The 24,661-nt window shown below is 42.5% G+C and overlaps 1 protein-coding gene across 1 annotated transcript in view; it reads right to left on the reverse strand.

Moving 5' to 3' along the window:
• The window catches only part of atrnl1a (attractin-like 1a), a 273,170-nt gene that overhangs the window by 93,457 nt on the left and 155,052 nt on the right, over positions 1 to 24,661 (reverse strand). Inside the window, exons 26-27 of the mRNA XM_016516416.1 lie at positions 19,032 to 19,093; positions 4,242 to 4,320 (exon numbers count right to left, since the gene is read on the reverse strand). Coding sequence (XP_016371902.1) covers positions 4,242 to 4,320; positions 19,032 to 19,093 — 141 coding nt within the window. The remainder of the gene's footprint in view (positions 1 to 4,241; positions 4,321 to 19,031; positions 19,094 to 24,661) is intronic.

A 24,661-nucleotide genomic window follows, 5' to 3' on the forward strand; every position in this document is an offset into this window, starting at 1 on the left:
ACCCGACCCGAGCCCGACGGGTCCCGAAATACTTTTGGGTTACGGGTCAGGTTCGGGTTAATGTTTAATGAATAGCTTTGGGTTCGGGTTTATAGCTAAACTTAAACTATATGCAGTAGGCTACGCTGCTTTCATAGATGCACACACACACACCTATTGCACACGACAACGACAACACAGCACGGAAACTTTTATTAGTAAAATGGCTTCGACAGGCTACTGACTTGCAACGTTATATTTCTCTGCAATGAGGGGGTAAATCGCTGTTTTTGAAGTAACTAAGCCTCATTGCTTGTAGAGAGAAACGCGCAGACACAGGTTCACACATGCAACTTTCAACTCTCTCTCTCACTAATTCAAATAAATGATATAATTAATTCATTCAAATAAATGCGATCTTACCGCACTGCATCTCTGTGTCTGATTTAAAGCAGGTCGAATGCTAACGATCCTTAACTGACCATAATTTGCACGATGGAAGAATTATCGTTTTGTCATATAGCCTACAACCATTCAAAAACTCGGCAGAATTTATGTGACCGCTGCACCTGATGTTCATAAACTTTCATAACTGGAAGGCTAAGTGTTTTTCCTTTTGCCTTGTGAACTGGCCGAGCCTTAATGATTATCTGACCGTTGCATGCAATCGTGAAATACAGCAATTTTTTTAATTGGCTATTCGTTGTGGGGGGGAAAAAAGATTTTGGGTTCAGGTTGGGTTTGGGCTCTAAATTTAACTGTGCCGCTCGGGTCGGGTCAGACGATCTCGGGTTCGGGCTTCAGTTTAAAGCCCGTGCAGACCTCTACTGCGCAGTGCCAAGCTGTGGAAAAACAGTCAGAGCAGTGAATGAACCTTATTTTTAATGAAGTTCCAGTGTTGCGAACTTGGTCCTTTGTTCACTTCATTTTACTACGGATTTGTTTACAAACAAGGCACAATTTTATGCTGGATTTTCAAAAAGATTGAAAATAAAAGAGGCTGCTGTGCAGGCTATTTTGGATCTGACAGTAATGTCGCAACACTCAAGTGTGAGTAACTGTTTTTGTTACATCAGTTTTGCTTTGTCTGTTAAACAGATCATTTGATATGAGTATCTGTGCGTTTTTAACCGAAATCACAGCAGCGTCCATCTGTGAAGGACATAGGCTGTCAAACATACACAAGTGTTAGCCACTCATAGCAGTGGGTGTTTACTTTCGAGTCTACAATCCGCCATTCCTATTCAAACAGAGCATTCTGATGAGGGGGGTTAAAACAGTACAGAATAGGGATGGGCAATATGGGCAAAAATTCATATCTCTGTATTTTTTGGCCGATTTGCTATATACGGTATATATCTCTGCATTTTTGTTTTTGTAATATTTAATATATATTTCACATACCACCCAATGTTGTCCAATGAAACAATACATATTAAAGGCTCTGAAAACAAATGAAGTGAATGTAACCATGTAAGCCTATATGATGTGCAAAAAAAGGGTTAACATTATAACATTGCAATCTAAAAACAAAAATAATGCTTTTAAAGCAGAAGTAAAATTTACTAAACTAAAAATTAAAATAGATAAAAACAAAAGCACAGACATGTATCAGGTTTGATTAGGCTACCCCATTACAGTCACTTTACAGTTAGTGCTATCATATAAATACACTTACTTGTAGGTTTAAAATTCTACATACGTCACATTTATTGTCCAACTACAAATATTTCAGCAAAACGTATATTTTAGTCAGAGTTATTGCGTTCATATTTCATTGAGCTCCGTCTGTTTGGCACACATGCGTGCGGCGGCACTCGTTCTAAATGAAGTCTGTGAAGTTTAGCGGAGAATCGCAAAGCAGAAGGCCCATGCACTTCTGACAGCAAAATGGAAATATTTCCATGACTTTCTAACATTTACAGATGGATAATATAACTGTGAAATGTAAGTTATGCATTAAGGAAAACAGCACATCTCAAACACATTAAAAGAGCGCGCGTCTCTGTCAGCAGCACACACAGCCTTTCTGTCAGAGCCGCTTTAAACTGAAACTATAAACTATCTTATGAGTTTTTTTTAAAGCCCTTAATATAAAGCTTGTCACATGTTTAGAACAAACTGGATTATGCACTTTCTCCGTAGCAGCTCAGTCTGTGTCCTCCGTTATATTTTTCAGATGCGCTCGTATCAAACTACTGTATATCAATATAAACGGTATTGCTTCATACCATATCGCTTATAAAGAATATATCAATATATCGTACAAACTCGATATACCGCCCAGCCCTAGTACAGAAAATAGACTATTACTTCTAAATTATGATGTTTTTGATGTAAAAATCTTGATAATTTTATAAGTGGACCTTAGATAACAGTACAAAATTAAAAAAACAAAGGCAGTTCATGACCCCTTTAAAGACTGGTTCCCTTTCAATTCATGAGCTGTAATTTTAATTTAATTGGCCACACCCACAAGAAGTTGAACTGGAATTTACTAAATTACAATTCAAAGTGAATCAGGCATTCTGGGAAATAATGAGTAATGAATTCCAAAGTTGATAAATTTGTTATATATAAAAATAGTACAAACCTATATAGGTGATATTTCAAACAATTCTATTTTTTTTTCTGTCTGTAAAGCCTATAAAACCTTCAAATGTCAAAACGTTTTACTTTTACACACTTGGTCAAGACAACATTCAAACTTTTCTACTTAAAAAAAAAACTTATTGCAATTTTATGTCAGATGTCCACGTTTGGCTCTTGCATCGCATCCCCATGTTTTTATTCAGCACCTTGCGCCATAATCGCTGCATTTTTAAAGTGCTGTCAAGTTAAAATGAGCACTTTTAAAAAGTTTTTCTCCTTCTCTCTCTCTCTAAAAAGGACATTTAAAACCCATGTGTTTTGTTCCATTCAGTTGTGCTCCATCTAGCTGTCTAAAAGGAAGAATGTGCCCTGCATGAATGTCCTGCAATCCAGCTCAGCCCACTGAGTGCTGACCTGGACTGAAAGTCACCATGAACAGTTCTGACACAAATTGCTGTCTGAAGAATCGGTCTGCAAGGTATCACAGAAAAACACAGCATAACTCATCACAAAAGTAAAAATTAGGTCCTGTTGACATGTACGTATAGCGGTTACTTGAGTTCAGCTGGTGTAAAATCTTTTAAAGTTGAAGATGTTGCATTATTTTCAAGGATCACGGCTGTCACTGCCAGTCACCACAATCAAGTACACTACACTTTGAATAGATTCATTATTTACTGTCGCTTTCCTATCAAATCACATTGTGCTTTTATTTCTCTGATCAAAATGGCTTTTGGGGCATTGAATGAAGTGCAAAGCTTGTCTTTTATTTGGCTAAAACTATTCCATTATCTAAATGCTTGTTCTACAAGTACATATTTGATGAAAAGGAAAACAGCAACTGTGACAGCCATCGTTGAAAACAGCACACATTTAACTCAGATAAACCCACACTTACGGCTCTCGACATGCTTTCAATTACAGAGGCCTCAATTATTGTATTGATTATAAAATGCTTGATGACAACTCGTTTGCAAATTCCCATTTGCATTTATGTAGCCACTAAAATGACACAAAATAAGGAATAAAAAGAGAGAGGGAAAGTGAGAGATGTGAGAGAAGGTGGCATCTGTTGGGGCTTTTAGATGGATATATCACACTAATCCATTCCTTTTACATGAGCCCCTGTCAGGGTTAATTGGTTTGTGAAGATGGGTAATGAAGGGAAATGGCAGTGTTTATTGTAGCGCCTCTCTCATTAAAAGAAGGCAGTTCGGCTGGCATGCTGATGACATTTGCGTACCCATCAGACACTGGGAGGAACACGTTATAAAATGATCAGCTTTATCCGGTGTCCTCTGATCTGAGCACAGTAACGCCGCATGACAGTGAGTTTCATAAACTATAATGAGGTTAAAGTCATAAGGTGGTTTACAAAGATCAACCATACCCAGGAGCATCATGGGAGGTCACAGATGGTAAAAGCAATAACATCCCAACTAACACAAACCTGTAAATGCAAATGCATAACACATTAAAGCTAAAGTCTTCCATTGGTCGCACAAACTGAAAGTCCCGCCCCAAACTCGCACTACTGGTTAAGCCGAAGAATTAAACATATCAGCTTCAAACATGAAATCATGGGCAACATATAAAGAAACCGCAGGCAATGGCCAATAAAAGTATGGACACGTCAATGAACACAGGAAGTGCTATTGTGCAGATGTTACCTCTCTCCTGCGTGATGCCCAGCACGTCTGTTTGACTTTCCAAACCACAGCAGCAACCAGCAGCAGGGACAGGAAACAGCTGGAGACAAGACACATGGAAAATCAATGGATCAGTCAATCAAATAAGATTCATGAGTTTGTAATTGCAATTGTGGATAACATTCCTCTGACCTTTGAGGCTGGACTGAGGACAGCTGTTACATATTTGTATTTCAATCATACAATCAATGATAAACAAGTTCATCCAGCATGAAAGAATCAATGCCATATGGTTACGTCAATCATTTACGCAATACCAAACAAACACATCTGCACCCCAACAGGTTTGATTTCCTCTCCCGCATATACACAGACTGCTCAATGGCTATTTTAAGCCATCTAGAAGATGTGTGATGTTAGAGAAAGTTGGCCTTGAGTAGGACTGGCTGCTGTAAAAGCACATATAAAAGCAGAAATCCCTCTTTGTGTTTTATCCGCAATTGACAGAATTCACTTGACAAGGTGACAAATGCATGGAGCTAAAATAAAGGGAAAAAGCATTTGGTGGTCGTACACAATCCATTTTGTTGTTGGTTTTTTCCATCGTAAGTTCACGGCCTGCACCTGCTGCTGCAGTATATGATAAAGCACTGGTGAACAAGTGTCAGAATGCTTGTCGCCAATGTGGGAGGACTGAGTGTCACTACTCAGAGACAAATTGTCACCAAAAAAAAGGAACATAATCACTTCTTGTCACAGTCTTCAGCGTGTGTGCCCAGGAGGGCCACCAGATGACTGTTCTGTCGGGAAAAGTCTGTGAGCCGGGACTTGAACTCGGGATGCCCGAAGCATAATGGCGCTATATGACAGCGCACTGCCCACAAGGCTATTGACGCAGACTAAAGTGCCAATAGGACTTCAACAATTGCTTTGGAATAATTGCAGAAAACAAGCTCTGTAACCAACAAAAGTTTATGATTCTCACATTTTGTCTTCATAAAGATAATCTTCACCCATTATCACAACTTTCATGAATTTTGAAGCCTAAATACAATTGCCAAAAGTAAAAAGCTAAAGTTATAAAGCTAAACAAAACTAAACAACTAAACTAAAATAAGATCAAATAAAATAAAATAATTTATTTATATCATTAGATGCTAGTGTAAAAATACTGGTGTATATTCTGTCATGTTTATTATGTAAATTATTATGTAAATTATTTTATTTATTTACTTTTACTAATTTAATGTCAACTTCACTTTTCACCTTTCATTCATTTAGTAGTTTAGTGATTTAGGTGCTGTAGAAATGTTTTACTCATGTTTCACTAAAATAATGCTATCCATGGTTCCCTATCTGTCGGTCACTTCGAGTTATGTTGTGACAACATTAGGGGTCTTACTTGGGACCCCAAAATCCTCTCGGATTAAGAGAAAACACCAATGAAATTTGGCTAGTGGATTTTGCATGCTGAGCCACTCCCCGTGCATACGGGTAGAAATAGGCGACAGGTGCATCCACTCATCAGATTTTTGCTTCTGAGCCGAGTGAATGAAGGAAACTCGACATTCACCAGGCGAATCCTCTCATGTGCTGAAAGAAGAGGCTGTTCTGGGTGGTGTTACGACACGTTCAGCGGCATCCCTGTTAACTCAGCGATTCCCCTGGGTGTTTCATCTAAAAGAGCAGTTTCTGATCATGGTCGGTTTGCATCTTTTTAAAGATGCCGCTCCGGCCGTGTCTTCTTGGGTGTGGTCGTTACCTGTCTTCAACTGACGGCTATGATCATTGTCTTCAGTGTCTGGGCATCCAGCATGCTGAGGATGTGTTCGTGGATGGTTCATTCGCTCACTGTGAGTGTATGTCCATGACAGCGCTGCGATCGCGCCTCTCTCTCCTCAAGGGGAGCGGAGGGGCACCTTCTGTCACCACCTGTGCCGGTTTCTCTGCCACGAGCAGAGGACCGCCGGCTGGTGCTTTGGGTGATCTGAGGGTTACAGTGAGAGCTTCTCCGCCGGGTCCGTCCCCACGGACCTCTCACTCCTCCCGCAGCGACTGTCCCGTGTGGTTTCCCCGTGATTCTTCTGAGCCGTCTCGCGGCGGTCTCAGCGTTTCATTCGGTGCGCTGCGGGAAGATCAGATGTCGACCACAGCATTGGGGGTTGGGATGTCATCATCCGAGGATGAAGATTCGGCGGGGCTGCCCTCCTTGGGTGATGTCACCACTGCCGAATCGGACCCTCTGGGCATCCAGCACGCTGAGGATGCGTTCGTGGATGGTTCATGCGCTATGTATGTCCATGACAGCGCTGCGATCATGCCTCTCTCTCCTCAAGGGGAGTGGAGGGGCACCTTCTGTCACCACCCATCTCGGTTGCACGAGCAGAGGACCGCTGGCTGGTGCTTTGGGTAATCTGAGGGTCACAGTGAGAGCCTCCCCGCCGGGGTCCATCCCTGCGGGCCTCTCACTCCTCCCGCAGCGACTGTCCCGTCCAGTTTCCCGGTGATTCGTCTGAGCCGTCTCGCGGAGGTCTCAGCGTTTCATTCGGCGGGCTGAGAGAAGATCAGATGTCATTCACAGCATCGGGGGATGGGCTGTCATCTTCCGAGGATTAAGATTCGGCGAGGCTGCCTCCCTCGGGTGTTGTCGCCACTGCCGAATCGGACCCGGAACTGATGACCATGCTTTCCCGGGCTGCCGTGAAAACGACCATGCCCCGCTCCGGTTCCTTTCGTCCCGGAGGTGCACAAAGAGCTGACAAAGTCATGGACCCGTCGCCGAGGATGCCGAGCTGCTCCATCCCGTGCTGAGACCACTAGCAGTTTCCTTTTCCTCCGGGCTGTGAGCGACACACTGCCTCCTCAGTCTCGCCCACACAGCCCCCTATCGCCAGCGGCCAAGAGATTGCGGTTCGGGGAAGTGACGCCTCCCCACGCATCTCCGGCCGGTCCCTCCCGGGACACAGGGAGTCCTGCTGTGATGAGCCAGAATGCGATGCTTTCTGGGCCATCCAGCACGACTTCCCACCGCTGCAGGCATGTCGATTGTTCCTTTGGTGCCACTCGCACGGAGCTTGGGAGCGCTGGCTCATTCGGACAGTACGACTCGGCTACGCGATTCAGTTCGCCAGGCGACCTCCCAGGTTCAGCGGTGTCCTCGAGACTTTGGTGGCAGTACGAGACTGTCCTGTGCGAGGAGATTGCTGTCCTTTTGACGGAGGATGCAATTGAGTCTGTCCCTCCAGCCGAGATGGAGTCGGGGTTTAACAGCCCTTACTTCATCGTGCCCAAGAAAGGCGGTGGCCTTCCACCAATTCTGGATCTGCGAGTTTTGAATCGGTCCCTTCACAAGCTCCCGTTTAAGATGCTAACTCAGAAGTGCATCGTCAGATGCATCCAGCCCCAGGATTGGTTTGCAGCGGTCGCCCTGAAGGACGCTTAATTTCATGTCTCGATCCTTCCTTGACAGAGGCCGTTCCTTCGGTTTGCATTCGAGGGTCAGGCATGGCATTACAGGGTCCTCCCCTTCAGGCTGTTCCTGTCCCCCCATGTCTTTATGAAGGTTGCGGAGGGCCCCGTTGCGGGAAGTGAGCATCAGGACCCTCAACTATCTCGACGACTGGCTCATCATGGCCCAGTCGCGAGAGCAGTTGTGCGATCACAGGGACCTGGTGCTCTGGCACCTCAGGCAGTTGGGGCTTCGGGTCAACTGGGAAAAGAGCAAGCTCTCCCCTGTGCAGAGAATCTCTTTTCTCGGTGTGGAGTTAGACTCTGTGAGTAGGATGGCGTGCCTCACCACCGAGCATGCCCAGTCAGTGCTGAACTGCCTGAGTTCATTCAGAGGCAGGACGGTGGTACCACTGAAACACTTTCAGAGGCTCCTGGGGCATATGGCATTTGCAGCCGCAGTCACGCCGCTCGGATTGCTTCATATGAGACCACTTCAGCACTGGTTACGCTCCCGAGTCCCGAGATGGGCATGGCACCGTGGTACACTTCGCGTGGCCATCAAGTCGATGTGTTGCCACACATTCAGCCACTGGATGGACCTTGCCTTTCTACGGGCCGGAATGCCCTTAGAACAAGTGTCCCGGCATGTCGTTGTCACGACGGATGCCTAAAGTACGGGTTAGGGCGCCACATGCAACGGTCAGGCAGCCTCGGGCCTCTGGACAGGGCCTCGACTGCTTTGGCATATCAACTGCCTGAACTTGTTGGCAGTGCATCTAGCCTTGCGGCAGTTCCGGCCACTGCTGCAAGACAAGCATGTGTTGGTCCGCACGGACAACACTGTGACTGTTTCGTACATCAACCGACATCGTGTCGCATGTCACAACTCGCCCGCCTCCTCCTCCTATGGAGTCAGACGCGGCTCAAATCTCTGCGCCGTCCACATTCTGGGGGAGCTGAATCATTCAGCCAACGCGCTCTCACGACAACTCACGTTCCCCGGAGAATGGCGACTCCATCCTCCAAACAGTCCAGCTGATTTGGAGTCGATTCGGGGAAGCCCAGGTAGACCTGTCTGCTTCCCACGAGTCCTCCCACTGCCAGCTGTATTACTCCCCGAACGAGGCCCTTCTCGGCACAGATGCACTGGCCCACAGCTGTCCTCAGGCTCTACACAAGTATGCGTTTCCCCCAGTGAGCCTTCTCGCACAAACACTGTGTCTGGGAGGATGAGGAACAGGTCTTGCTGGTTGCACTTTACTGGCCCACCCGGACCTGGTTTTCGGAACTCACACTCCTCGCAACAGCCCCTCCCTTGCGCATCTCCCTGAGGAAGGACCTCCTTTCTCAGGGGCACGGCATGCTATGGCAACCGTGCCAGGATCTTTGGAATCTCCACGTGTGGCTCCTGGACAGGACCTAAGCGGTCTGCCACCGGCAGTGGTATACACCATCACTCAGGCTAGAGCTCCCTCTACGAGGCAAGCCTATGCACTGGCATGGAGTCTGTTTGTGAACTGGTGTTCTTCTCGCCAAGAAGACCCCCGAAGATGCACGATTGGAGTAGTGCTTTCTTTCCTGCAAGAAAGCGTAGGCTGTCACTCTCCACCTTGAAAGTGTATGTGGCTGCTATCGCAGCACATCACGATGCAGTGGACGGCCGGTCCCTGGGAAAGCATGATCTCATCGTCAGGTTCCTGAGGGGAACAGAGGAGGCAGACCCAGCCCAAGTGTTGCTGTGTCCGGTAAGAGCGCTTCACGTATACGTGGACCGCACCAGGAGCTCCAGAAGCTCCGAGCAGCTCTTTGTCTGCTACGGAGGTCAGCAGAAAGGGAAGGCTGTCTCCAAGCAGAGGTTGGCCCACTGGATAGTGGATGCCATCGCCTTGGCGTACCAGTCCCAAGGCGAGCCGTGCCCCTAAGAGGTGAGGGCTCACTCCACCCGGAGTGTCGCTTCCTCCTATACGTTGGCGCACAGCGCCTCTCTGGCAGACATCTGTAGAGCTGCGGGCTGGGTGGCACCAAACACCTTCACGAGATTCTACAGCCTCCACATTGAGCCGGTTTCTTCCCGTGTGTTGGGTAATAGGTAATTGGCGGGAAGGACCGGCCGGTGTCACGCTTGCTGCGCCATTCGCCCTCACACGGGGATGCGAGCGCCTTTCTCTCCCAGTCGAGTTACCTGGACTGCGAACCCTAGTTGAGCATCCTCCAGCACCCCCGGCAGTCAGCTCCTGTACTGGGCTAGGTGTCCATATGGCTTGATTCCCTGCGGGCAATACCATATGTGTATGCTTCCACGGTAAGGTTTCCCTCTCGGTGAACCTATGTCTTCCCTTTGACAGGCCATTCTGTCAGGCTGTGCTGGTAGTGGTTCCTCTCTACTCTCAGGTAGGACCGGCCTCAGAGTCCCATTCCATATGTAGTACTGCCCCAGGCCGGGGTCAGTCCATATTAGTGTCTCCACATGATATCTCCCTAAAGGTAGGATGTGGCCTTCGTAGCGCCCTTCTCCGGAAGGCTCGCTTCCCCATCGTTACTGCCAAGCTGTAAACAACAAACAGGAAAGGCGTGAAGCACCTTTCATGAAGTTCGCAAATCCCTTCTCTTAAGAAATGATTTTCTGTAGTAGGAACAGCGCATGGCTATCTCCAGCTGCGATGTACTCACCTTTTGGTCCCTTCGGGCGCTAAGGTCAGCGAATTTGCGCTGGGGCGTTGGGAAGGTTACGACCTTTGCGTAGCACCTGTCTGACACGCTGCGGTTTGTCAACACTTGCAACGCCATAGGGTTGTGATGGGGTTCAGGTTGTGGCGCTTTCCATGGACCCCCTATGTTGTCACGACATAACTCATAGTGACCGACAGATAGGGAATGTCTCGGTTACGTATGTAACTCTCGTTCCCTGATGTAGGGAACGGAGACGTTATGTCCCCATGCCATAACCTTTCCCTGATGGAGGGAACGGAAACGTTATGTCCCCATGCCACAATCTCAAACCATCGCTGGTTGCCAGGGACAAGTTCTCGGCTCCTCAGCATAAAACCTGATGAGTGGATGCACCTGTCGCCTATTTATACCCGTATGCACGGGGAGTGGCTTCGCATGCAAAATCCCCTAGCCAAATTTCATTGGCGTTTTCTCTTAATCAGAGAGGATTCTGGCTCCCAAATAAGATCCCTAATGTCGTCACGACATAACGTCTCTATTCCCTCCATCAGGGAACGAGGGTTACGTACGTAACAGAGACGTTATCACTTTCAAACTGCCTCAATTCTGATCCAAAAATTATATTAAAATCATTCAATCATTCAATTAAAATAATTTCTTTGCAACACATTTTCATTTACTATTTTTCTGTAGTGATACACTTCATTCCAGCCCACAAATAAGAATAAGAACATCCATTAAATTTTGACCACTTTTTTAGCACATTTTACTGCAACTCAAGCCAATTCATTCCTATGTGACACTGTAAACCTTGTATGAGTGAGTAACAGTAACCAATGGGCATGGAGTTTAAATAAGGCTCAGTATACTGACATGAACATCAGAGCAACAGGGGGTATGTGGGGACAATGTCATCTACCCATCATCCACATTCAAACAGAGCCTTCATTCAGCCGGCATTATTACACATACATACCATCAACTCCACAGACACATTGCCTAGAGGAAGAATGTTCAATTTCAAATTAGACAATCTGAGGCTTTGTGAGGCTTTGCAAAAATATGGGGTGTATAATATAAGTATATGAAGTGTTATATGATCACGAAATTTGAATTTGCACCATGGTAAGAGTTGCAATTGCACGGCTTGGGGACGTCTTGGGCTCTAATATTCTTCTTCTATTCTCTTTGCTTAAGCATCATATATTAAGGGGCTGAGCTCATTACATCTGAAGTTGTTCAAACGCTAAAATTAGCACTGGACTAATCAGAGTGTAGCTGAGGTAATGCAAGAGCCTGAAACTGCCTTTTCAACCATTTCATCTACCATATTTCAAAACCCAATCAGCACAAGTCAGAGGTCCCTTATTAAATCTATTAATGATGAGGGCAATTAATTCTTAACAAGCTGGATAATGGTTCAAATGGGCGGAGAATGAGGCCCAATAATGCTGGAGCGCTTTCACTGAGAAAGTTATAAAAGCACATTCTTTTAAGTGCTATGTCAAACGTCATGATTGCTGCCATATTGAAATCGAGGCTGTGAGAGATAGTTTGTTCAATGGGTCGCAGTGTCTTACTGCATTGTGGCCATTCAGTGGACGTTTCACCTGGGAACAGAAGCGATTTGTACCTACAGATTTGTGCTGCCGTTGGTAACACACTGATCAGACAAAACCAGACAAACTTGTTGCCGTTTGTTGGTGTCTGTCGGTACCGTGTGAATTGGCCTATAAAGTGACAACTCTGTACTTTATCTACCCCAAAGAAATACACATTACTACCTTAGAGTAGTAATATGTACCCTTTAGGTACTACAATGAACCTTGTAAACTAATATATAGTTAGTAACTTAGGGCCAGATTTACTAACAGCTTGCGCCAGCACAAACCGCCTTTTGGAGTTAAAATAGTACTGTCAGGATTTACTAAAGACGCGCAGTGAAGAATTAATGCTGAAAAGGCGTGGACAGTTATTTTTACGCCTGACCTTACTGAATATGCATTTGTAGGGAGTTTCCTTTTCAGACGCAAAATTTATGGGAGGAGAGTATTAAAATGAATCACGCAATGTGAATTACTAATGTTTGCACTCATCAAATCACTAGTATTTGCGCCACTATTTAACGCCCCCAAAAAAGCATGTCTTAAACCAGGCGGTAATTTGCGCTGCTCTTGGTAGATTGCGCTGGTCATTATGGAAATGAGATGTTGCGTCTGTGTTCTATAATTTGCGCGTTGTCAGTAAATCACCCGCAGCTGTTTTGGAATTGCATTCTTGCGCTATTTTGCCCTGTTTAGTAAATCTGGCCCTCAGTAGTTAGTAATGATTTTAAATTGTCATACAATTTTTGCACATTTTTACAGAGACATTTTTGGTAATGTCCTGCTTTAAAAATATATATTTTTAATTTATCAATTTAGCTAATACTTACAAATAAGTAGAAAAAATTGTTTTACAGGAAAAAAGCTAACTTTTCATTTAGTTGAACTTGTTGAATTTTCTTTGTGCTGTCTAATATACATCAAATATTCTAATTACACACACACACACACACACATATATATATATATATATTGCAAATTAAATAATAACAATAATATTAATAAATAAATAAATGATTTTGTGTACATTGTGTATGTGTAGTCACTTTTTGTAGTGTGTGATCTGTTTGTAGTATTGATTTTGTAGCAACAACAGTCTGAAGGATGAATGAGAAGAGCCAATCTACCAAAGCAGCCTGAGAGAGCAAAGAAAGCCTACAAGGATTACACAATCAATACAGACAACCAGACAACCTGAGCTGAGGATATAAACATGCACACCATCACAGTCACTTCCTGTATCTATTTGTCATCCCGCCCGGTCCTGCTTATGTTTATGAGTCACAATAATGCATAATCTCGTATTCACTCGCTCTAGTAGGTACAAAGGACAAAAGCCCCATTACGCTCAAATCACGAGTGGGAGAGAATGAGCTTTAGTCAGTTACACAAGTCAAATGAATTGCCTCCAGTCACCATCCAGTAAAGCACAGTGGTTCAGGACGTTAATAACATCATCGTTGATATGAGCGCGCTCACTCAACACTTCAGCCCTGTGGACGACTTCTGTCCTGATGGAAGAAAGGAGGAGAAAAAAAGAGAGGTAGATGAATGTTAATCAACATAGAGAGAGAGAGTGTGTGTAATTGGGCTAAACCGAATTGCGGTGTCACCAATTAGCTGGAGGAGTAGGTGAAAGGCTTAAGCTCTCTTTAATTGTTACTGTTTTTCTTGCTCATTTAGTGGAGCTCTAAGAAAGCAGAGACGGCAAAAAAAAAAAAAAAGAAGTCACTCTTCAAAGAAAACATATTCAAAAGGACTTTTCGAAGCTAATGAGGGACTACACTGAAACACCTATCTGTTCAAAAGTACAGACTTTTCTCTAAGTGCACACCAGTTTTTGTACAACTAAAAGGAGTTCTTCCAAATATACATACAATATTATCATTTTATTCCCATTGTCCCATTTATTATTTTAAAGCGTTTTATATTTTTTTAATACTTTTTCTACCTAATCTGCGTAATGGTCTCTTTGTTTAGAAAGACACAAATATTTGAATGGATTTAAATACATTAAAAAACCTCTGGGGTGAGTATGACAGACAGCACAGTTTACAGACTGATTAAAAATCTCATCAACTTTATCAAAGCCAGATGAATCAGAAAGAGATAAATATCCATCTACTTGCTTGAGGCTGGAAGCCCATAGTCTCTCATGAGGGTGTTTTGAAATTTTAGGAAGATTTTTAGAAACGCACTTCTAATTAAGATTACGTTAAGAGCTGGAGGTAATATGCTAATCAAATGCATGAATCAGATGGTGAAAAAAAGGAACGTTTCACTGGCTAACTTTAATTTAATAAATTTATTCTTTCACTAAGTTATACTGTAATGCTGCCTTCCATATAACTGCTGCAGTGATGGTGTATTTTTGTTGGCAAAAAGTGAAGTTAGCAACACCCAGGTTCCCACCCTGGATAAAAACCAATAACATTTTCCCATTGGCTTTTGGATTATTGTGGGAAACATTTTATCTAAAGTATAATCGTCACAAATAAACACTGTAACTTTTATGAATTTTGAAGCCTAAATACAATTGCCAGAATTAAAAAGATAAAAGCTAAAGTTATAAAGGCTGTAAACAAACTACACCACAATTTGAGCAACAGTTTGAGTGTATGAACATAATCAGTCTGTAAAAGCGGACTAGTGAGTCCTCCCACTCTGTGTGATGACGCTGACAATGTATGTGACCATCTCTGTAGACCCATTTAGTCACTTGTTAGCAACTGCCTTTTTTAAGACCCATAAAGGCTGATGTATTTTACACACTAGAATAAAATGTAAAAATATCCTGAGCTTGTGCTAACCACATTTCTTATTTCAGGAATGTAACAAAAACGCAGTCAAAAAAACTTTTGACTTTGGGACAATAACACTAAAAGAGAAAACCCATTTCCTGGTTTTAGGACTCATTCTTGCAGCACTCTAAAAAAGTCATTTTAAGTCTGACTTACATCTTACAAAACTTGTTTGAAGCAACACAAACATGGCGGTACTCAAGGATAAACATTCACATTTAAGCAAATAAAATGCATCAATCAGTCAAGATTACATTACTATGCAACATCAAATGCTTCAGATTTGTTTAGCAAATGTTTGTGGAGACTGATATGTAAAACACTGTAAACGATCTCTTAAAAACTTGCAGAACATCCTTGTTTATCCTCTAAAATGTGCTTGCTAGGAGACTCCTCTGTTGACAAACAGAAACTGCTCGGCGATCAATGAAATGCCTTTATAGATAAAGATAAGCGATATCAAGCGGGACTATCCGACATCCAACTTTGAATGGAACAAATTGTGAATGCAGAATGAAGTTGATATGATATATAATTGGCTCTAATCTCTGTAAGTAGCTTACCAGGCCCACTTGTGTTCCGCTAGAGAAGTGTTTGTTTACCTCTTTAGTGTGTCTGGTACACGGCAGTATATCCATCATCCTGACAGCCAATCAGGTTAGGGAGTCAGAGTTACACGGTTACTGTGACATCCAGACACAGAAAATGTTTAAGAGGAAAACAAAAAAACTGAAGGGAATACAAAGGTTTAAAAAAAAAATCACAAACAATCTGAAAGGTATGTTATTGGGTAACCTCACTTACTTTTGCAGCATTATTTGAGGCTAACCAGTGTTTTAAAACTGTTCTCTAATATATGAATATTCAGTTAAAGGGATAGTTCACCCAAAAATGAAAATTCTCCCATGATTTACTCACCCTCAAGCCATCCTAGGTGTATATGACTTTCTTCTTTCAGACAAATACAATCAGTTATATTAAAAATGTCCCGGCCCTTCCAAGCTTTATAATGGCAATGAATGGGGGTCGAGATTTTGAAGTCCAATAAAATGCATCATAAAAGTACTCCACATGGCTCCATTGGGTTAATAAAGGCCTTCTGAAGTGAATCGAAGCATTTGTGTAAGAAAAAATCCATATTTAAAATGTTATAAACCATAATCTTCTGCTAACTGTCATATGCACGTACTTAAGCCCCGTACTTAAGGCCCGTAGGGGGAAGTCGTGGCCTAATGGTTAGAGAGTCGGTCTCATAACCCAAAGGTTGCGGGTTCGAGTCTCGATTGTAGGTGGGAGGAGTGAATGTACAGAGAGTGGCATTCCAGCGGATGACGTAGGCATAGCGTAAGCTCCAGTGAGATCATGCTAGTCTTGTAAGAACCAAGTTTTGTTTACAGCAAAGGAAAGCAGTCTCCTCTTGGCTTATATTGAAATCCTCTGACATGTTTCTTTACAAATCCTCATTTTGAACTTCTAATTCATGACCAGTGTTTTGTTTTGCTCCCTCCTATGTGCTTCCGCATTTGCCTACTTCCTACGTCATCCTCTGGAACACCACTTTCTCGTGAATGTGCGTACGACAATAAGCGCAAGCTAGAAATTATGGTTTATAAAGTTTTAAATATGGATATTATTCTTACAAAAACGTTATTAACTCCCCGGAGCCATGCGGAGTACTTTTTATGTTGGATGGATGCACTTTATTGGACTTCAAAATCTCAACAGCCATTCACTGCCATTAAAAAGCTTAGAAGGGCCAGGACATTTTTTAATATAACTCCGATTGTATTCATCTGAAAGAAGAAAGTCATATACACCTAGGATGGCTTGAGGGTGAGTAAATCATGGGGTAATTTAAATTTTTGTGTGAACTATCCCTTTAAATCAATTTTCATATATGTCATTTTTTCTCTCTTTCATTCTTTTTTTCTTTTGACTATCAACATTTCTGGACACTTTGTCCAGTTCTATTAAAGATAACGTTCTCATTTATTTTCCCGGAAAAACTACAAATTCATAAACAATCTGGCAGCCAAGCCACGGACACAAAGTGACAGAGCTCCAAATCAATACTCAATGCTCCTTAATGCTGTTTTACAAACAAACACCATTATTCATCCGTGTAATTAAAATAACTTAAGTGTTCCAATGCAGCACACTCAATTTACCTCAACACAATATTTTCCATAGAGCTTGATGTCTGTTTTGGCATTGTAAAACAGTCGAGCATTTGTCTGAACTTTGGCTTTGAAGAACTTGGCTTGAACTTCAAGTATACTCTTGACAGAGAACCAGAACTGTGAATCCACAGCCAGAAGATATGAAAGGAGTGAGGAAAAGAGAGAAAGGGATATAAAATGGGAGGGATACAAAGTATACGCACCAATCTCCCTCAAATGCCATGATGAATTACATCAGACGTGTCCCTCGCCTGCAGAGGACTAAATGCACACCAAACAACAAAACCCTACAGCCTCTAGCTTCAACTTTGATATCAATCAACACATTCCCATGCCCACTATAGCAAAACAACAACAAAAAAAAGCTCTTGCAATTCATACTGGATAATAAGTGCAAGAATCTGTTTAGCACACATCGAATCTCTGTTGCCATAACCTTAACCTTTGTGAATGTTGGGATGTGCACACTCACACAATCATATCCGCTTGAAATTACTGCACACAAATATGGATACATACAAGATAAAGGGTTAGTTCACCCAAAAATGTCAATTCTGTCATTAATTACTCACCCTCATGTCGTTTCAAACCCGTAAGACCTTCGTTCATCTTCGGAACACATATTAAGATATTTTTGATGGAATCTGAGAGCTGTCTGACCCTGCATAGACAGCAATACAACTGAAATGTTCCCAAGTTCAGAAACGTAGCAAGGAGATCTGTAAAATAATCCATGTGACATCAGTGGTTCAACCGTAATTTTACAAAGCTACGAGAATAATTTTTGTGCGCTGTTTACGTCCAGCTGATACTCTCCAAAATGGCACTAGGGTGACGCGGAGGAGACAAATTGTTGAATAAAGTCTGTTGAATTTTTTCTTTTGCGCACAAAAATTATTCTCGTAGCTTCGTAAAATTACGGTTGAACCCCTGATGTCACATGGATTATTTTACCGATCTCCTTGCTACGTCTCTGGACTTGGAAACATTTCAGTTGTATTGCTGTCTATGCAGGGTCAGACAGCTCTCAGATTCCATAATAAATATCTTAATTTATGTTCCGAAGATGAACGAAGGTCTTACGGGTTTGAAACGACATGAGGGTGAGTAATTAATGACAGAATTTTCATTTTTGGGTGAACTATCCCTATAAATGGCCAATGTCAAAGTCACAGTGTTACGGTGCATTTTCCAGCACAATCTATTAATAAAAATTATATATCTGTGTATCAAATAAAGTCAAATGATGAAATACTCTTATAATAAAAAATGGCATGACTAAACCATAGCAGATTCCCTTCATGTCAGTTAATTTATAGCAACATTCTGTTTTTCTGTGATAAACAAGTTGATAAGTAAAGGTTGGAATGACGTTGCATGACATCTGTTTTGACCTGATAGTTAAAAATCCCACAGAACACAATACAGAGGAGGCTGACAGTCTAACGCGAGCTTCAATATTTATACATAGCAGGCGGCATGTTATTATTTATACAGAGTAGGTGGCATGTCATTATTTGGCTGCACTTTGAGGCACTTTAAACACAACTGCTGAGCTCTGTAATTTGACTGTCCAGAACTATGACAAGTATGACATTTCTATGTAAGTATGACTAGTGAAAACTGAAAATGAAACCATGCAATTGCAAACATCATGTGCTGTCACAGAAATGGATGCTTTTCATCACTGGCAAAAATGTGCATATGGTTCTGGCTGCCGTTCAAGAATAAAATGAAAAGAGTAGTGTAGGTACATGTGTCTTAAGACATGTCCATTTTCTTTTTGTAATCTTTAATAATTAAGATTAGAATTTGTTTTCATAGAATGTGTTTATTTGCAGAGACAGCAAGAGTGGCAGTGTTTGGCTTCATCACAGCCAACACAATTATACCTATTGTGCTTATTCATCAGCCAGCCTTCATTAATGGCTTTGGATGGTGAGGTTAATGCATCCTTGCATCCTCAGCAAACCTATCTCACTAAATTCCAAAAACTAGAATTCAATGCATATTATGGAGAAAGAAAGTACATTTTTAATTTATTCACAAATTGTATTCTGTTTAAACTCACAGAACATTTAATTTAAATTCATGAAGTGTGCATACCTGAAAAATGTGACAAAGAACTGCACCAGGTCCATGATGCTGCCGTGTTGAGAGAAGGATATCTGTGAGAAAAGAAGAAAAAAGGTGTTAGAGATTGGATTATTATTACCCCTGTAATATATCAAGCAAAACTATTGTTGAAAGATACCCAAATATATTTATAACGGAGCATATAGTACTGTGAATCATAATTACATAGATTTCTGCATTAATGTCTCCTGAAACAGTTTTTGTCATATTAAACATGCATCAGTTCACAGTGCAGTTTAAAAGTCTTATTTCAATAAACATTTTAATCACCAAATGGCTTCAAATTTGAAGGGAAAAAAAGCAACACGCTGGGCTAGGTGACAAAAAATAAACTACTGTTGAACCATGTTTCAAAGCTTTCTGAAAAAACAGATGGTCGGTAATAAACTTGACATATAATTTAATCAAGTGTTTATGTTGTTGATCTAATCTAACTTGAATTTGTTGTGCACCTTACACAGCAAACTTTATGTAGAATAATAAATGCTTCTAATCAAAATTATTTTTACTTGACATGTAAGTAGTTTTATTACATATTCATGGCATATTAATTTTCTACACTTTGGCAAGGTTCCTTAGAAAACAAGCAACATTAATTTCCCCCAACTGACGAATAGGGACTTGAATTATGTGCATCTATGGTGCCTTATTTGACTTTGTTGTCAATGTGGAATTTTATTTATTTATTTTGCCTATAATCTTAAATATTCTAAAAGACTCTAAGGTTCAAAAACACAAGTACTTTTGCAATGATAACAGCTTGCTACTATCTGCATTATGGAATAGTATAATCCACATAATGGAAAGCAATTAAAAGTAAACTAATTATGCAGTGAAACATTTATTCATATCACTACTAAAACACTAAGCAATTAGAACTAGCAGTGTTAGCACAATATTGAAACCATTATCATACTCAAAATATACCCCTTATTAAGATTAACACATCTCAAACATAAAGGTCTGAAGTGCACTAAAAAATAAATTAATAATAATAAAAAAAAAATCTTACATCAATTAAATAAATGCTTAAAAAAACCTACAATTTACTTTATAAGTTCTAATAACTTATACTGTTATACTGAACAATTTAAAACAATGCAAATTAAGTAAACAAGTAAAAATTGTAAAGTTACGTAATCCAAATAGTTTTTAATTACAATAACATATTTCGTTATAACAACTTGACACTTAAGTTCAGTCAAGACATTTACTTAAAATGTATATAAAAATAGATTCATGTAAATGAACTCAAATTAAGTCATGCCAACTGTTGCCTTCATTTTGTAGGTTTTACGAACATTTCATTTTTTTTTACATGGTGCATGTACGTCATGGGTCCCAAGGTTAGACCACATAAGGATGAAAGACCCCAAAAGCTACTAGGAGAAAAAGTCTGTGATGGCTAATTCATTACATTACGTAACGTGATAATACATAACTAGACAGTGTTTGAAATCACTGGGGTTCAGTAGATTAACATTTCTCCCAGTTCTCCCTTACGTAAGCTGTACAATAACCACAGTGTGTTATATAAAATGCATTTGATTTCTCAGCTGTTGCAGTCAACCCCACAAATAAGATCCAGTGTTCCTGTCCATTCGCTGATTGCTTTAGCTACATGACCGAATTATTTGCCTTTTCAATATCTGAGGCCACTCACATCGATTGCTTATGAGAATCCAATACATAATTCTCCCAACTAAACCTATCTAAATCTGAATCCGCACTCCATCTCCATCTAAAAATCGACCATTTGATAAAAGAAAATGTCATTTTATGATTGATTTGTAAATGTCAGATGTTATCACAGTGATTTATTTTTCAAGAAGTGGCGTGCTTTAAAAGTTCAGGCGACAAAATGTGTTTACTTCGTTCGAATGAGTTTTGGACTTGCACTTTTCTTTTTCTTGGAGGACACACTATTATCGACTGCAAAAACAGAGGCAGGTATATAGTGAGGCAATTACGCACACACATGCGGACCTTCATTGTCAGGCTACGCAGCTGTGTTCATTTGTGCCGGGGTGCACAGCCGGTGATCATGAAAGGTGACTAATACATCCATGAGACATTTCAGACCGTCGTAAATGTGCTTTTATTTCTGGATGGAAGAAAGGGGCATTAGGATAGATGGAGAGGAGCGGATAGGGAGGTGTGTGTGCGCAGGTGGAAGTGAGGAGGTTGGTCAGCCCTTAAGTGATTTACTGGCATTTGCTTTTTGCAGTGAAAGTGCATGACAATCAAAAACTGAAAGAAAGAAAGTGTTGAGAAAAGCTGATTTTTCTTGCCAGAGGGACTGGCCATTAAGCGAGCCGAGCTGGTGGCTGGAGCTGGTACCTTACTGAAGTGCTCTTGACTCCTCCCCGCTCCTAAATTCAGCCTTTTACTGTAAACATCATGCTGGGTTGAGAGCGGTAACACACGAATAGAAAATCACTATTAGTAAATGCGCTCCAGTCCTTAAGGCAAGACACCCAGGGTGAATAGGGTAAAAAAAAAAAATTATCTGAACATCGGAAGAAACCAGGTTCAAAATGTTTAGTTTCATTTTGTTGACACATTATACTATATAGTTTTCTAAGTAGTTTTATAAATCGGGCAAATGATATATAAACAAACCCCTCTATAAAAACCATCAAATTATAGAAAGGAGTAAATTGTAAAGCCAAACAGCAAAAAATAAATAAATAAATAAAATTTCAGTACATGACGAAACAATGTTTTTGTCTGTAGCGTTTGGCATTAAGGTATAGAAAGTTTTTAATTAAAAATACACAAATAATAGCAGTGAATTTGAGAAATAGGGTTAAATAATAATATATGCATAGAGTATGAGATGAAGACTCATATTATTTGATTCATAGTACATGGAGTGAGTCACCCCATCATGGGTGTCTCCATTGCGCTGCACATAATCACATTTCTCACAACTGAGTCGCTGAAATGTGTTGCAGATTTTTGGGTTTTTCTTGTTATTCTAGTAAGAATCAAACCAGATTTAATCAACAATATCTGGTTATTTATCAAATTATTTATTTGTTTTACTGTGTTTTGAACAAATAAATACAGTCTTGGTGACCATCTTATCAAATCAAAACTTCTAAATTGTAGTGTATATATATATTAGGGGGGTAACGGTTCACAAAATTCACGGTTCGGTTCGATACGACACTGGTGTCACGGTTCGGTACATTTTCGATACGTGTGTGGGGGGTGCAATTGCTTATGTTTCCAATGCAATGTTGGAAATATTTCTGTTTTAAACCATGAAGGCGAGCCAATGGATATCACACAAGCAACGTGCTAACTTTGCACAAGTGTTATGCCAGTGAACATCTTATTCTCAGTCAATTCACGCAGAAATTGAAAGTAAAAACGGAATGACAGAGCTTTTGGCATCTGACGCCGCATATTCTCTCAGAGACGATGAGAGACGAATCTACTTCAACATGCTGATAACGGTATAGCTAACTGTTTTAATTTATTCCCTTAATATTTCTCTTGTGGCCCGTACATAGTGAAAAAAATAAAAACGTATTAAACAGGTCGTTTTTGAAAGTCGGTGCTTGAAATAGGCTAAAGCTTTTTATTTCATTGATTTTTATTGGACAGTGTTAATATTTTAATTATAGGCCTATAATTCATTGTATAATAGACCTGTTCCCTTTCAGTCGGTCATTACGAGTCACGTTGTGACCGACGAATTGGGATCTCGCTTAGAGAGACCAATCCACTTCGAGTGTAAACTAAACGAGCCAATGCACATTGGCATGTGATGATTGCATCCAGCTGCCGCTGATCACAGCGTGAGCATAAAAAGGCAGCCGGTGCAACGCATACCAGCTTTTCGCTTCGGAGACAACATCGTTCTGCTCCTACCAAACTGCTTCGTGTATGACGAGTCTAGCGCGCTCTCGGGAGCTTTTTGTATTGGCGGACGATGCTTCAGCGGTGGTCGTTCCTGAGTCGATTACGCACAGGGGAAATGGCCGCTTGCAGCACGACAGGAGGTAGTGCAGCCTGAAGTGTGCAACCCACTCGACTCAGGAATGACCACCGCTGAAGCGCCGTCCGCCAATACAAAAAGCTCCCGAGAGCGCGCTAGACTCGTCACACACGAAGCAGTTTGGTAAAAGAGCACATAAAAGCATGTAAAAGAGCATTTCCCTAAAAGAGCCAATTTCTCTAAAAGAGTACAATAAGCGGGTGCCTCTTTGTAAAGATAATGGATCATCTTTTTAATCTCTGCCGTTTCCCATTGCGGGAAGATGACCATTTTGGAGCTGCAGGCCAGGCTCAGTTTCCTCCAGGGGGGTGGAGCTCCCTCGTCCCGGGCCCTCGATGTTGGACGATTGGTTTCTCGGGGTGGCTTGCGCTGGTTCTCAGCGCCCCGCCTCGGTGCCTTTCTTCCCGGAGGTGCATGAGGAGCTCACCAGGTCATGGACGGCACCTTTTACTGCCGGAACCCGACCTGCTGGGTCCTCCTCCCTCACCACCCTCGACGGTGGTGCAGCTAGGGGGTATATGGGGGTCCCCCCGGTGGAGCGGTCAATTGCGATGCAGTTGTGTCCTAATACCGCCTCCCCTCCCGGGTCTGTAGGTACTCGTCTGGCCTGTACGGCAATGCTTATATGGCCTGTGGAGAAGCTGCCTCCACCTTACACGCTACGGCATTACTGCAGGTTAAAAGCGGTGCTGTGGAGCTGGGCGTAGGCAGGCCATCCCACCTGTCCAGGCCCCCGTCAAACCTGGCGGTGAGCGAAAGAGCAAAAGGCCCTGGGACGGGCCACCCAGAGAGGGAGGAAGCTGCTCTTTGGGGGATGGTGAAGGCACCTCTCCCTCCCCCGGAGAAGGGCCGGGTGGAGAATCTGGAAAATCTCGACTTCAGAATGGCCGAGTCCTGAGGTGAGCGTGGCAACACCCAAGTTACAAGTTCCAAGTTACACCGGCCTGTCACCAAACCTTCACCCCGTCGTCAGACCTTGCGTTCCTCCGGGCAGAAGTGCCCCTAGAACAGGTCTCCAGGCATGCTGTGGTTTACCCGGATGCCTCCACCACCGGCTGGGGGCCCACGTACAACAGGCACGCAGTGTCGGGGGTGTGGACGGGCCCCCAACTGCACTGGCAGATCAATTGCCTGGAGTTGTTAGTGGTGCGCCTTGCCTTGAACTGTCTCAAAGGACGCTTATGAGGCAAGCACGTGCTGGTCCGAACGGAAAACACGGCGACCGTTGCCTACGTCAACCAACAAGGTGGTCTGCACTCCCGTCGCATATCGCAACTCGCCCGCCACCTCCTCCTTTGGAGTCGGAAGGGTCTGAGGTCACTTCGTGCCATTCGCATTCCGGGTCTGCTCAACCGTACGGCCGACGAGCTGTCACGAGCTACACTCCCGGGAGAATGGAGACTCCATTCCCAGACGGTCCAGCTGATTTGGAGACGTTTCAGAGCCGCTCAGGTAGACCTGCTTGTTTCTCCAGAAACCTCTCACTGCCAGTTGTTCTACCCGCGGGGCCATGTGTTTCCCCCAGTGAGCCTTCTCGCACAGACGCTGTGCAAGGTCAGGGAGGACGAGGAGGACGAGGAGCTTGTGGCGC

Source organism: Sinocyclocheilus rhinocerous, unplaced genomic scaffold (genome assembly GCF_001515625.1).
Source record: "Sinocyclocheilus rhinocerous isolate Xijiao unplaced genomic scaffold, SAMN03320098_v1.1 scaffold1829, whole genome shotgun sequence".
Classification (NCBI taxonomy): domain Eukaryota; kingdom Metazoa; phylum Chordata; class Actinopteri; order Cypriniformes; family Cyprinidae; genus Sinocyclocheilus; species Sinocyclocheilus rhinocerous.